Genomic DNA, 14726 nt, shown 5'->3' with positions numbered 1-14726 from the left:
CTCCTTTCCCTCCTCCTACAGCATTTACTGCGGATCTGTCCCGGGGGCAGGACACTGGACAGTTGTTCTGGCCTGCTTCTCCGGATCTGAAGTCTAACCCAAATTCAGAGCACTAATGGGCATGCTGACCCACTGTTAAGCATTGCCCATGGTGGTCTCAGCAGTGTGTTTCGTGGAAAGCAGTGTTTGGGCTCATTCCCTCCTTTAGACTTGTACTTGGACCTTCCTCACCCCATGCTAGCAGTGCCCCAGACTCCTTCTGACTCTTAAAATACAACTCTAGGATGTGATGATGTCCTTCACCTCCCCCACCTTTCATTATTTTCTGTGTCCTGCTGGCAGGAATACTTGGCATTTGACTTGCCCTCATAACATTCATGTTTTTCTTGGAGCTCTCAGAGATAGGATTTTTCCCAGCCTGGATGAGTTGCTGTTATTTCTACAGAGTCAGCAGTACAATAGACCCTCTTGGGCGCCAAGACCTTGTCTGTCTAGTGGCTCAGGCTTACAAAGACTCAATCCTGCATGCTTAACGTTACCCTTTGATTTCTGGGATTAGTGTCTGACTGATGGCAGGTGAGAAGGCAGAACAGCACGGCACGAAAGGAAAGAAATCAATTAAGTTTACGTTGCAACATGTACTCACTCAGGGCCAGGTTAGAGAAACAGGAATTGGGTAGAGGACATTGTTGGCACTGGAAACAGTGAGCAGACAGCAGTCTGTCTGTCATAGAAGTGACAATGACAACGGAGAGGATCTTTCCTCTAATGCTTTTTTAATATGTATACTATCCATGCTTAATACAATTCACAATATAGCCGTTAATGTCTCCGCACTATGGTTTTCTTATTTTTAAAAGTTGGCTTAAAAGTTCTCAGTCTCTCTCAGCAGAGTAGGTAAAAACTGAGCTAAGGCATATTAGTCACATTTTTATCAAGAGATGAAAGTGATAGAGATATAAAGTACTACCAGCTTTTAATTAAAATTGAATAAGTAAAAAACAGTTGGCAGTTGCAAAACTCATTATGATGTGTTACCAAAAATAGATACCTTTATGAGAATGCAGTTTTATTACAACAGTGGGCACTAATTAGCTGTAAACATCATTGCTGAGATAGCCAGATAGAAAATACGTTACTAATACTCATAACAGGTTTCAGTTGGCTGGAATGAAGAACTAGAAACTTTTAAGGCTCTTAAAATGTAATCTCTCAGACTACTAAAATAGATGTATGTACTTCTGTTGCTTAAGGCAACATCTGAATTTCAGGAACAATAACTTAGTGTTTTCTGCATCTGGTTTTAATTTTCAAGGAAAACTCAGTTTTACAAAAATGTAACCTGACTTAGCTGAAATGTGTGTGACCTGGTGTTTTTATTTCTTCTTTCTATAGAATAGTCAGACTTGCAAGTTAGATCCTCCAAACTTTTATACATTTCATTTGGTAAAAAATCCCTTTGACCTTAATAAAAACACCTTCCAATATGAGTTTACAGGTATAGATCTACGGTTTAGAGCATCTTACTGACCAGTTTGGGATGTATGTGTGTCTTGCGTAATCTCTGCAAAATTTACTGTAATTGAAAAAAGTTATTTTCTTCTCTCCTCCTGTAATCTAGAACATCAAGCAATAACAACAAATCTGCGGGTGGTTTATCTGATTTATGCTAATTTGCTATTGACATGTTTGAGGTATCACTTGCATCATCCCAGTCTTGCATATTTATTATTAAAAATATTAGCTGCTTATGAAAAGGAAATGTTTTAAATAATTATTCATTTGTGCTGTGATAACCTCTTGAAACCAGGGCCCCACTCTGGTAGACTGTATGCAAAATCATTGCAAATGAAGTGCAACCCGAAGTGTTTAAGATAAGCTTGCAGCAAGAGGACGATTTGAATCCAGGAAGATTAATATATCCCACCTACAAGGAGTGGGTCTCAACTCATGGAATTTCAACCATTAAACATGAGGCATCTAAATCACCTCCAAAGCCAGTATGAGAAAGAGGTAAACCCAGGCTGTGATTTAGCTCACATAATTTAGAGACCCGAGGCCGTCAGGGGAGACTCAAGCACCGGTAGCCAAGCTTGAGCTCATATTTTCAAACTTGGATGCTTCAACATAGTCTCCTAAATTCTTGTGTCGGTACCTAAGTAAGCACACACAGAAATGATGAGTGAAGTGGTGACTCCTTAGCAAAGTCAGAAGGTGCTGCGCGAGGTGAACACTCTTCCAGAAGAGGCCACTTAGATGCCTAACTTGGAGTGCTGAGCTTTAAAAGTAAAATCACAGGCACAAGCCCCACATTTTAAAACTTTACCCATCTGCCTTGGCATCTACATATTGACACAAAAAAAATCATCCCTTGTAAATAATCACCTGTCCTAGATCTTGCTAGTACTGCTGCGGTCTAACTTCATTGACCGACGTGATGCGCTGGTACACTGGAACTACATGCCAAGTTCATGAGTTGAAACAAAGTACAACATAGAAAAATGTGAGTTTCCAGATGTTTTCAGCAGGAAAGATTAGAGCTGCAGTATGTCAAAATTTGCAGATACATGAATTTAAGGAAATTCTGAATCTCTTGTTCTTTGTTGGCATTACTCATAGGAAAAAAATCAGTATGGTATTTAAATAAAGCAGCCCATGCCAAAGCTGGCACATACCAATATTTGCAATATTGTTTAGCCTTGATGTCTCAGTGGGATTTCACCCATTGCTTTGCATTTCAAAAGCTTCATTAAAAAAACCCACTTTTGTCCCCCCAGAGTTGTATTTTCTTCAAAATACTGTGTGTTTATGATAGAATAAACCTTATATATGAGCAATCTAAGAATAATATGTGACAGGTTTTCTTTTCTGAAAACTGGTAACTGACGCAAGTCTTTTTCTGATGTCTATACCATTGCAGTTTCAGTATTCACGGTTAAATTGTGCCCACTTCCTTCTGATTTGCAAGTGTTTACTTTTGTTAGGGGGTCCGTATCTGATAAAGGTATGTTAATATTCCTGGAGATGAAAGCCTTAAAATTATTACTGACATCGGACATTTGAGCTCCTTTTCCCCCTGCATCCACACCCTATTGATTGAATGAGGCCGTAGTAACAGAAACAGAAATACCCTTGATGCTTGCCTGAGTATTGCCTAAGTATTTGCAGGAGTACCTGGATCAGAAACATTCCTGAATGCCTGGAAAACTCTTGGTATATTGGAATGGAGGGAAGGGCAAGCTCTGTTAAGGAGGAAGGAAAAATATGCAAATAAAACCGGCATACCGAGAGGTGCTGTGATGGAGCAATGGCTGCAATATCGATGCCAAGAGTACCTCAACCAGAGATGTGCTGGCTCACACGGCAGTGTGCTCAGTCTAGACTGGGTGTGAGAGATTGTGATTGCTCCAAGAGTGATGCCTGCTGTTATCATCCGGAAGGTGATGGTATTATACAGGCATGCAGGACTGACCGTAAGTTAGGAAACACTGGTCCTTAACAGATGTGGAAGACTGAATACCAGGGGTGCAAAGATGCACAGATCGGCTGATAGTGCGCAACAGCAGCAAAGGGAACCAAGGCTGAGACTTTGTAGAAGGCAAATCATGAAGTAACTCTAAACCCTCCATGTTCACTTGTGTTTCTCACTGTCCCCTTGGCAGTCAAAGCCAACGCAGGCCACTGAAGGATTTCATCCTCTCTGAACCCTGTGTTGCTGCATTGCAAACTAGCTTGTGCAGCTAGAGAGAAAAATGTTCTGTTCAGCTTGGGACACCTTGAGGACTACACCCCAGGGCACTGCTGCAAAAACATTGCAGAACTACCCCAAAGGAATGGAAAGTTATGGCAGGTGTTAAGTTTGCTATTATTACCAGATAAGATTTAAAGATAAACAAATGCATTCAACTAAAAGCCTAGATTCACAGTAACAGAGCAAAGTTAGGAAAAGATAAACCAACATGTATACATTTATTAAGGTTATACTTAGCAATATATATCCTCCTTAGCTGCTCCTGTGTCTCAGCTTTTGACTCTGGCTAATTAGTTTCTGCATGGAACCCTGGGCTGGCGTGCCCCTGGGTACGCAGAGTTGCTTATACTTTGCCTTCTTCTTCTGGTAAAGGTGAGGACCTGCATCTTCTCTAGCTCAAGGTGGATTTCTTCTTGTTTGTCTGCCCCTCATTCCCTGGCATTGGGCCATCAGGTGTTTTCTGGGAGATTTCAGTATTTCATTCTGTCCCTCTTCCTTAAGGTTACTTCAATAACATTTCTATTGTCCATCTCAAATAACACTTTCTTGGCTTTTGTTTTTCACTAGTTATAGTCTTGTTAAAATACAGTGGCATCACTTTACAAATGATGCATTATGATAAATAGTACAAATTCCTTTTAAAGTATATACTGTGTATACAGGCTATATAGCAAGCCCATTTATGACATTCAAACACAAACTGATCTTGAGGGTAGGACTGCCAAATCTGCAAAAGCTCCACCTCATCCTTTGTTAGATTTTGGGGACTCATCTGCGTGTTACTGGTTTTTGGTGAACTTGAACAGAGAATACCAAAGGCTTTGCCTATATTCAGGCCAGCTCGCTTTCCTGCCCAGCCCTCCTTTCTAGCATTGGCTATAAATAGCCACACACACACACACACAAAAGTGGTTACCATTTAAAAATCGTCATTTTCTAACAGAGACTATAATACACTATTATTTGCAGTATCTTGTTCAGGGAGTGGTACAGAAATATGTTGTGGCATCTTAGGTATCACTGTGAGATAATGCTTGGCAAATGCTGGATTTTATGTGCTTATTTTAAGTCTTGGCTATCTATATTAAATATTAAATGAAAATTGTCTTGTTTCCCACTATAGTTTGTCATCAATCAGATAATGGTAATGAGGCCATTGAACAAATCGATGAAGATATAGCCGTGACTCAGAGTCAGATGAACTTTATTTGTCCCATTACACAGGTATGCTATCATCGCTACTATAATCGATTGGGAAATAGTTATTTCAAGTTCTTCATTGGATTGTTTATTACAAATCTGCAATAGTTGTTAAAAATCAGGCAGTATAAATTACAAGCATCATCAGAGAAGAGCAACATTGCTTGGCAAAAAACCCCACGTAAGTAGGAATGCAGTTTACCGTGCAGGACCTGACCCCGTAATTTGAGTGGAATGCCATGTATGAATAGCAAACACACTTCCTGCTGTTTTACATAAAATCTCATAAGAAGCATTTTCCTGGGCATTATCAGTTCCTTTAAATGAAACCTTATTGATTACAGATGCAAATGAAGAGGCCAGTTCGAAACAAAGTCTGTGGACATACTTATGAAGAAGATGCAATTCTAAAAATTATCCAGACTCGAAAGCAGCAAAAGAAAAAAGTCCGGTAAGCTAACAAGAACGTGTGGAAAAGCTATTTGCTTTGCTGTGTAAGTGGAATTTTACTCCACTTGTTCTAGGAAATGTATTTGGATTGGCAAGGCTGCAGGAAGTAATACCTCAGTGTCTGCCCAAGTCACAGTCTCCTCATTAGTACTGTACACGTGAAGGAGCTTTTCTTTTTAATGAAAACAATGTGTAAGGAAATACTCAGGAAGTGTGTGGGGAAGTTACAGCTACTCGTGGTACCTGCACAACAGAAGCAAAGAGGTTTCATATAGCCATGAACGACAAAGAGAAGCTTCAGCTTCCTAAAATTTAGTTGCTCATTTTGTTCCCACTGCTTATTTATCAAGCCCTGAAGTTAATGAAAAAAATAAATGTCTCCTCTGTGCACCCTCTTTTGCAGTTATATTCCAATACAACTGAGAAATATTAAAACACTTAAATGAGTGTTAAAGTGAGAAATATTAAACCACAACTTTTTAGGTGGTAGAGTTTAAAAATGATCAGACAGGATTGTGCAGTTCCTACTACGATGCAATTAAATAATTCTTACTTTATATCATCAAAGCAGCCTGCCACTTTCCACACAGGACATATTTTTTGGAAGGAAAAGATGTAACAGTTGAGTTTTTAAACCTTAAATTCTCCCCAGTAAGTTTCAAATTTAGGATGGTTTTGATTTAAAAAAAAAAGGGGGGGGGGGCTCAAACACTTTTTAGAGCAAGTTTAGAGGACATATCATTTCATCATTAATTTCACATTTATTTTTATACCATATGTGCTAGAGCCTCATTCTTTGGGGTTGATGAAAACTTACCAGTTGTGGACTTTTTAATAAATGTGCAGTTTGCATATGCTCAGGAAGGTCTGTCAGAGACTAGCAACCTGATTTCCCCAAAGATAATGCCACAGGCAGCTTACTTCCTCCGTCCGTTGCTCTTGCATTTCTGTTAGACGCTACATACTCTGCCCTGGGGGATACAAAGGTGGAGCGGGACTTTTTATACCACGCTCCTTCCTGGCTACAGGAAAGCACTGCTATGAAATCAAGCATCAGTTGGGATGTCCAGCCACTACCTTAGTGTCAAGACAGCTTGAAGAACAAGGTGGAAGTACCTTGCCTGTGTTATGAGGTCTAGGGAGAAAAAGTGGAGTGGGTGCAATAGCCTGGGAATAACAACAAAACCAGCAACATGGATGGACAGAAACTTGGCTGGAAAAATGAACGGGAGTTGGGAAATAGCTCACAAGTTGGAGAGAAGAAAGGGAGTGTTCTAGAGGATAGGGACAGGCTAGGAAGCATATGCTCAACAGCCCAAAACCACAACAAAAATACCTTCTGCAGTATGGAACTGAATTTAGGATGTTCATATCTAAATATTTCTTTGTGTTGTTAAATCCATCAGGAAAATGTCATGTTAGTAGAGATCGTTGTGGTGGATCAAAAGTTTCAGCACTGCTGAAAAACTAATAGGGTCACATGATTGAATTTTATTTTACCTTTTAAGAAATTAAAGACTTAGAGAAATTCTAGAGTAAAAATAATCATGTAAGCTGTACAACACCTAGCTTTAAAAGCTACCTTATACCCAAACTGAAGTTATTTGTGCAGTCTGAATACTGGCAGTTCTTAATTTTGAGGTTTTAGCTTGCAACCTTACCATTTTTACAGCAGTTATTCCAGTATGCTAGAAAAGCACACACACAGCAGTAACTCGGCTTCACTGTAACTAAATTAAGAAAGACTACTTGGTTTTCTCTGCCCAATCTCACTGACCTGCTGTAATTTTAACCTTTCTCGTGAAAATGCAGTCAGTTTTGAAAAACCATAGTCTGCTGTGGTGGGAAGACAGGCTAGCTGATGCAACAAGTTCCCCATTTGAGTACCCCGTTCTCATGGTGTTGCTACTTGACTGCCCTCCTGCCAGCAATATTCAAGTGGAAGCAGGTATCTTGACAGAGCAGAGTCGTGGTTAGGGGGGTCCTCTCTATCCTGACTCTGAAATCAAAGTTGTTGCTCGCTCTGGAGTTACAGAAGTGGCTGTTTCCTCACACGTACTTTCCAGTTTGAATCCACGGGATCCTTTCAGTGCACTTGGCAGTGCACTGGCTGAATGTCAGCTCTTCAGCTGACGTATGCACAGGCACTGGTTTTCTGCTGATAGACTTGCCATAGACTCCTTTAGGCAACTCTTACGTGTCTCAGTTTGCTTACTATTTTCCACTGCCTGGAAGGACATACTAATACTTTATGCTTACAGGAAACGTGGGAAGCTTTCTGAGCACTTGTTATTCATTAATCTGGCAAGCTATTGCTCTAATAAGGTGATAAATGGGAAAACTGAGGCACAGAGCAATTAAGTGACTTATCCATGACAAACACAGTAAGCTGTGGAGTAAATCTGGAGTAAAAGCTATGAGTACTGAGTGTAAGTTCGTTCAGCGCCTCAGACAAAAGTTACTCCTAATAGAGGAAAAATTCAGGAAAAGTGTTATTTCTGACTACAGGTACCACCTGTGCATGTTTGGGCCACTGAGAAAGGAAAATGACCTTTGGTCCCTGAATATCTTTCACCCTGCTGTCTTTATCTGGCTGTTTCAAGTAGTTGTAAGACATTTTGTATTTGATTATCATTTAGGGGCTGTTAATTTGACCCCATCTCTCCCTTCTGTGCTTTCTCAGTTCGTAAAAGGCCAAGAAAATTTTTACACCAACTAGATGGTCCACTGATTCAACAGTCAGCCTTTGCAAGTCTCATTCTGTCTATTTCCCTAGAAATTAATTTCCCTATTTATCTATCAGTGAAGATTATACTTCTCCAGTGCAGATCAATAAGGTTAAGAGGTAGTTACCTGCAGTTTATAGAGGACGGCAAAGAGAGAAAACACAGACAGATGTCCATGCAATGCTAGTATCATTACTGATGCAGGCAGCTTGTGTACATGAAGCAGGAGAGTGACCTACAGGTGAGAGGCTCCGTCTCTCGCTGTGTTCCTTCCTTCCTTCCTTCAGCTGTTGATTCCCACCAGTTTAGATAAATGGATTTATTTTTCCCCACAGAGAGCTGGTGAAGAGGAAAAGAGGTAACGAGGAACTGACAGAGAGAATGAATCCCAGATAAATACAATAAACTAGCAGATGTTATGTAAAAGCCCGTATCTGACAAATACCATTCTTCTGATTTATTGGAGTCTCTCTTTTCTTTTTAACAGATGCCCTAAAATTGGCTGTAGCCATGCTGATGTAAAAGGATCAGATCTTGTGCCAGATGAAGCACTTAAAAGAGCGATTGAGAGTCAGAATAAACAAAGCTGGTCAACACTGGAGAAGTCAGCTGGATATGCTGCTGCCACAAAGAAAATTTGTTATTAGAGGTCTTGTGAGATAAGCTGCTGATTGTAAGTAGGTTGTGTAACTGATTGTTATTTAAAGTGTTTCATTTATAGGCAAAGTTGAAGGTCTCAGCTGTAACTGAAAGCATTTTTTAAACTGCCGAATATGAGGAATTCCAGTTTAACTTGTTTGGTTTTTTTTTTAACCTCCCTGAAATTCTAAAAGCTTGCATTTGATAAATAAAACGTGTTTTGCAGCATTTAACCTTCCTTGTCAGTGTGCTAATTTTTTCAGCATATTAGAGATGCAGATTCTGCCAGCATGTAATAGCGAGTGCTTTGCTCAATATTGCAGATAGTTCTGTTACTGTCTCTGTAACTGCTGGGAATACTTGGAGTTGGGCACTCTGACCAAGGATTTACCCTGCTTGGGAGCACGTCCATGTTTTAATACAAACCTCAGGAAACCTTAATAGAGCTTAATTTGCAGGAAGTGCTGCACAGCTATGCCTTGCGTGTGGACACACAAAATTACCACTCAGCTTTGAGGATCTTGGCCTTGTTCTTGTAATTTTTGAACACTCTGCCCTAAGTTAGGCTTTTCATTTCAGATTCAGAAGCTTTTATTTCAGGCTTTTTGCATTTGGAAGTCCCAGAGGGCTTTACCTTAACACTGTAGGTTAGGAGACTACAATCATTTACAAATGTATTCCAATAACTAATTTGTAGATAATACAAATATATTGTAACCATATGCCTTGAATTGGAAAGCAGTTAATCTCTTTTATATAAGCTTCAGATATCTGTGCATTTGGGCACAGATCCAAAATAGGACTTAAGCTTTGTGACACTCCATATGTATTACCTAAATTGATCCGAACACATCTAGCAGATAAGGCACTACATATATGAATTAGAAATGGCCATAGGTAAAAGGAGCTGCCTTGGTGGTCAGATGGCAATTATCTCTTGGCATATGTGAAGCAGAAAATATAGGTTTCTTTGAGCTTTGGGATCCTTAGTGGGTTAGATGGTATTTTCCTAGGTCATTTTTCTGAATTTACCATCTGACATTTAGTGTAAAATGTAGCTAAGGTACCTAAATGCTGAGCTTTTCACTCTGGGTTACTGTTTGCTAACAGCTTTCCTTTCATAGACCATTATTAACCCCAATTGCACTTAAGAGTGCAAACCACTTCAAACTGAAATTGTTATTTTGTAATTGAAGAATATTAATCTGCAAGCTGATTTCATAGCTAAAAAAGGGAACTGAACCATTATTATTTGCACTGAGCTTTTGTGTTCAAAACACTTCATGGGAATTAGCTGGGTAATTTTCATAATGTGGTCTAACCCCAAAGGTCCATCTTTTCAAAACTCAGCAGTGATCATGAGTGCTTCTGTCTGTGGAAGCCCAGCTGAAAGAGACTGGGGGATGGCTGAGCAGTATGTACTTGTTGGTACTTTTATGTGTAAAAATCAGGTCCCTTTTAAGACGTTTCAGGTCTCAAACCTATAGTTTTTAAGATGGGTCACCGATTTTCAGTTAAATACCACAAGGGAGGATGTTATCTATAGCATTTGTCCAAAAAAAAAGGGGGGGGAGGGGGGGGAATGTCCTAAACTGTTCATAGCTTTTTGTCTTATCTTTATGGTTAAATTTACTCCAGCACCATTTATAAGCAGAACACTCAGAAACAGAAACTTGCGTTGCTTAAACAATCTCTGCAGTTTCTGACAGAGGTGCATTAACGTTGTCCTCATGGATCTAATTCCATCCCTAGTGGTAATCAGTCTCCCAAGTTGTCAGATGCAAAGACGTACATACATTTTACATGGCCACAGTGTTGCACCTCCAGTTTAGTTCGTGTAGGTGTCTGGATGCTTGAGTGTGCCTTCCAATAACACGTAACATTATAAATGCTAAATTATACCCAGATTAATTCGTACCGACAAACTGGTGGCAGCAGGTTTGGTTTGCTACCTGTGGTGTTTGTACCAGTATACCCTTAGATAGCTACAGTTCCTGATACGGTCATTACCCTCATGTTCCAATGAGTAATCCTATAAGGGAGACTGCTGTCTTGGTTACACCTTGTTGTCGTACATTAAAGAGAGAGGCTTGACCCATAGCAGTGCTGGTGGCCCTAGTGGAAGCTGCACTCAGTCTGTCTCTGTGTTAGCTAATCCACAGGTAATAATGTGAACTGCCTGCTTAAGATGATGCAGCTGGGAGAAAAAACAAACAAATCTGAAGCAACAGTTTAAATGAAGAGAAAAAATAGTCAAGCACTCACTTACTGCCACCCTAAGTGGAAAGGTATTTTTGAATGTTCGCATTCCTGCTTCAAAATACACAATCTTCCTTCTCTCCTTTGCTAGCCTGAGCCAGGCAGCATCGGTGAATCAGAGAGCCTAAACAGCAGGGGCAGCCTAAATTCTGAAATCCTTCTCAGTCTTCAGCTGAAAGAAATGGACTGATTTTTGGCAGCACTCACCTGCTTAGCTTTAATAACAATCACATATGAGGTGAAAAGGCATGTGTAGTTAGAGATACCTCTTTTCAAGTACAGCCACAGCCATATTATCAAGAAAACGACAAATACTCATGCACTTATGTCAGGATTGCTGACAAGAGTACTTGAGTCCCATCAAAATCAGTGATGCACTGCATAGATTCAACTGCTAGAGAAAACTGCCTGTATTTACTGGAATCAATGAAGTTCTCCCCAAAATGTTTGGCATTTCTGAATTTAAACTATATCATAACATCCAAGGAATCCTAGTACAATGAGTGAATTTTTTTTTTTTCTCTGAACCTGGAATTTGAGCCATCTTGTTGATTTTTCATGGCTGGTTCTCTCTTGTTGTTGGTTCTTACAAGTAATTTTTCTTCTGAAATTGAAAGATTACAGGCTTGGTCATCAGCATGAATTGCAGCTGGCACTTTACTAGGTGGAAGGACAGACTGGCCTTGGCAACTGGGGAAGGCTTCTGTGCCTGTCAACTGACCTGATGGAAATTTTAAACCGCTACTGATTCACTGGGGTGGCTGTAGTTACTGGCAGCTCTTTGCTCTTTCATTTGCAAGTTTGGGGTTTGTTATGCAGTTGTGACCTCTCTGTTCCCATGTGTCCCATGTCCCCCATAAACTCCACTCCGGATAGAAGTAGCTTGAAAGAGTTAAAGAATAAAAATAAGTGTCTGTGATGAATAAGCTGATCTGTATGATTCACAGAAGTGGAAACTCAACAGCAGTTAAACCTTCAAATCTTAATCTGTTTTGGCTATAAGATATCATATGTAAACAGGCATATGTTAACAGTTCACAGGGTAATTTGTGTCTCATTGTTTGACGTCAGAAATTTTGCAACAATATTGAAGGAAAGAAACTCAGAGGTGAGGTGGTTTTTTTTCTTTTCCATAAGTGTTTTACAAACGCAGCAAACCTCAATGTAGCTGACAAGGGTCTGTCGCTGAAACCTGGCGAGAGTCTGTCTCTGCCAGAGAACAGAAGTTCCGCATAGTATTTTGAGTGATTAAAGAATCGTCTAATCAAACATTAAAATAAAGAAAAGGCAAGAGAGATCCATATGCAACAGCTTTCAGTGGTACCCCGAGGCACGAGCCATTAACACAGCTCTTTCACTTGAACAGATTCTCCCCGTGAAGCAGAATTCTCCATTTTACAACTAGAGACTCTGAAGTTTTCAAATCAGTGGAGCCATGATGTGTAAAGATAAAAACTAATCAGGCAGGCATCTCATGGAAGATTTAGCACACTTGTGCTAAAAGGAGCGCACATTCCTCTGAATCAAGGACATATTCATCATTACTGCTCCGGAGCTCTGATCTTATTCATTCTAGAAGAATCAAAAAGACTAGGCTAAGTCAGTGCTCCCTTGAGAAATACCCGGAGCAAAAGCAGGGGCTGCAGGAAGTGATACCAATGACTCAACAGCCAAGGCCAACACACTGCCTTATTTTAGACAATGTCCTCTTGGACATACTCATGTTTCCTCATGAGTGGCTGATGACAAAGGTCTTACCTACCTGCGGTCACAAGTACCTCATGACGTTTTTCTCAAGAATAGCTCTAATATTGTGGCCAAAACTAGCTTAGGATTCACTGTGCAACTTGATTAACTTCCACTGCCGTGTCAAGTGAATGTTAATCTCCACCTTCCCTAAAACTCTCCATGTATGGATCCTGAGGTACTGTGTGGTCCATTAACTGAACATTTCCATAATGGATAGTGCTCTGTTATACAGTGAAGAAGATGCACCTAGGAAAGGGGCTTCCTGGAGTGGAAAATGTTGGAATATCCCAAGGACAGGTCTTCCTTTGTCTTGCTACAGCCAAAGCCTTAAGCTGATGGCTCCTCACTACAAGTACAGACTAGTACTGACTGCAAATTCCAGGTTGTCCATAAATAATGATTTATTTTCTAGTCATAAAATACTTACTGTTAATACATATTATTTCAAACACACGACATGGTCACAGCAAAGCTCAGAGGAGTATCCTATGTGTAGGGGCCAGCGGATTCTAGGCTGCCAGCCAGTAACTATAAGAAGTAAAAACATTAGATTGATTGTTAAGCAAGTAAAATTCTGGGATGTGTGTACTTTGTACAGTAGATACTCATGTATGTGCTTAGCCTCGTGATGCATGAGTAATCTCAGCAACTTAACAGGACTGCAGCAATGTACAGAAAACACAATGTGTTTCATCATTTCAAAATGCTGCAGAAAATGCTGCAGTGGGCTGAGGAAAGACCCTGCCTCGCTCGCTTATTCTGATGTTAGTCCAGACCTGAAGACAGAGCTTGAAAGCACACACATGAATTGAATTGCATGGGAAGCTTACCAAAGGAAGTGTTTGCTTGTAAACTCAGTATGAATAGGATCTTCTCTGACCGCAAGGGAAATGGAGAGACACTCATTCACTGTCCGCTTGTGCAATCAACTTCTGAAGTAAAAATAGGATTTGAGGTTTAAAACCTGAACCTTCACACGTCTTTCAAGCAACAGAAGAAGCCTTCATGCTCTTTAGTCCGCAAAGGAACAAAGTCAGGAGGTGCTGCTCATGAGACTCCTTGGATTTGATAACAACTGGCTTATCAGAAGGGAATTATTCAGAGTTCCTAGCAACAGCAGCCCTCAGAGCAGCCTCTCTGCGGGCTTGAGGGGAGACATCTGAACACCATTACATTGCACTTCTTTTGATGTCACTACGTGCTCGTCATGTGTTTTATATCTTAACATTGAATCTGCCGCTGAGTTCCACAGTGTCTGAGGATGGTTGTGGGTTTATCACAGATGCAATTCCTGCTATAAAAAACATTACTTCTAAGTTCTTTATCATCCCCTGGCCACACAACTACTCTTCGAGCCCTGTCTGCGCGGGGTGATTCTGTACACTAGTACATTATGGACGACCTGCTCTTTTAAATTGCTGGCTTTCAATCTAGCAGTAGTTTAAGTTTCATTACATGGCTTGAGATAACTTGTAAAATAAAGATATTTATTTTTCATCATTTGCCTGATAGTTTAATGTTAGCTGAAGTATTTGTGTGTCACGCCTCTCTCATCCAGTAACTAAAATAATGACTTTTTAATTTCTTCCTATAGCAAGCAGGCAGTTTATTTATAAGTGGCCTAATCTAATAGAGATTTACTCTGTGTATCCCATGAGACATATTATCAAAGTTACCAGACCTGTCCCAAGCACTTGGGAAGTGGGGAGATGGTTACACAATTCTCATTGCCTCTGGCTGTTCTAGTTACAAAGATAAAGGGTCAGAGAACTGGAGCAGCGGAGATAATTTTGTGAGCATCTAAGGAAAAGCAGCTGATCAGGTGAGTGTAGGCACTGGCTGAGGGCGAGACAGGCTTGAATATCACGTAACAAAAATCCCCTTGAATAAAATAACATGCCAGGAAAAGAGAACGTTGATGCCTGACCACCAGAAATTCTGGATTCTTCATC

The 14726-nt window shown here is 40.2% G+C and overlaps 1 protein-coding gene across 2 annotated transcripts in view; it reads left to right on the top strand.

Annotated features, from left to right (window-relative positions):
• NSMCE2 (NSE2 (MMS21) homolog, SMC5-SMC6 complex SUMO ligase) overlaps positions 1 to 8999 on the top strand; it is a 135682-nt gene extending 126683 nt beyond the window's left edge. For both annotated transcript variants that reach the window (XM_050891493.1, XM_050891494.1), the window contains exons 5-7: positions 4875 to 4975; positions 5296 to 5402; positions 8615 to 8999. In XM_050891493.1, the coding sequence (XP_050747450.1) occupies positions 4875 to 4975; positions 5296 to 5402; positions 8615 to 8774 (368 nt within the window). In that variant the 3' untranslated portion in view covers positions 8775 to 8999. The remainder of the gene's footprint in view (positions 1 to 4874; positions 4976 to 5295; positions 5403 to 8614) is intronic.
• The last annotated feature ends 5727 nt before the right edge of the window (positions 9000 to 14726 follow it).

Source organism: Gymnogyps californianus, chromosome 2, assembly GCF_018139145.2.
Source record: "Gymnogyps californianus isolate 813 chromosome 2, ASM1813914v2, whole genome shotgun sequence".
Lineage (NCBI taxonomy): Eukaryota > Metazoa > Chordata > Aves > Accipitriformes > Cathartidae > Gymnogyps > Gymnogyps californianus.
The sequence above is the reverse complement of the archived record's forward strand: the minus strand, read 5'-3'. Positions and strand labels throughout refer to the sequence as shown.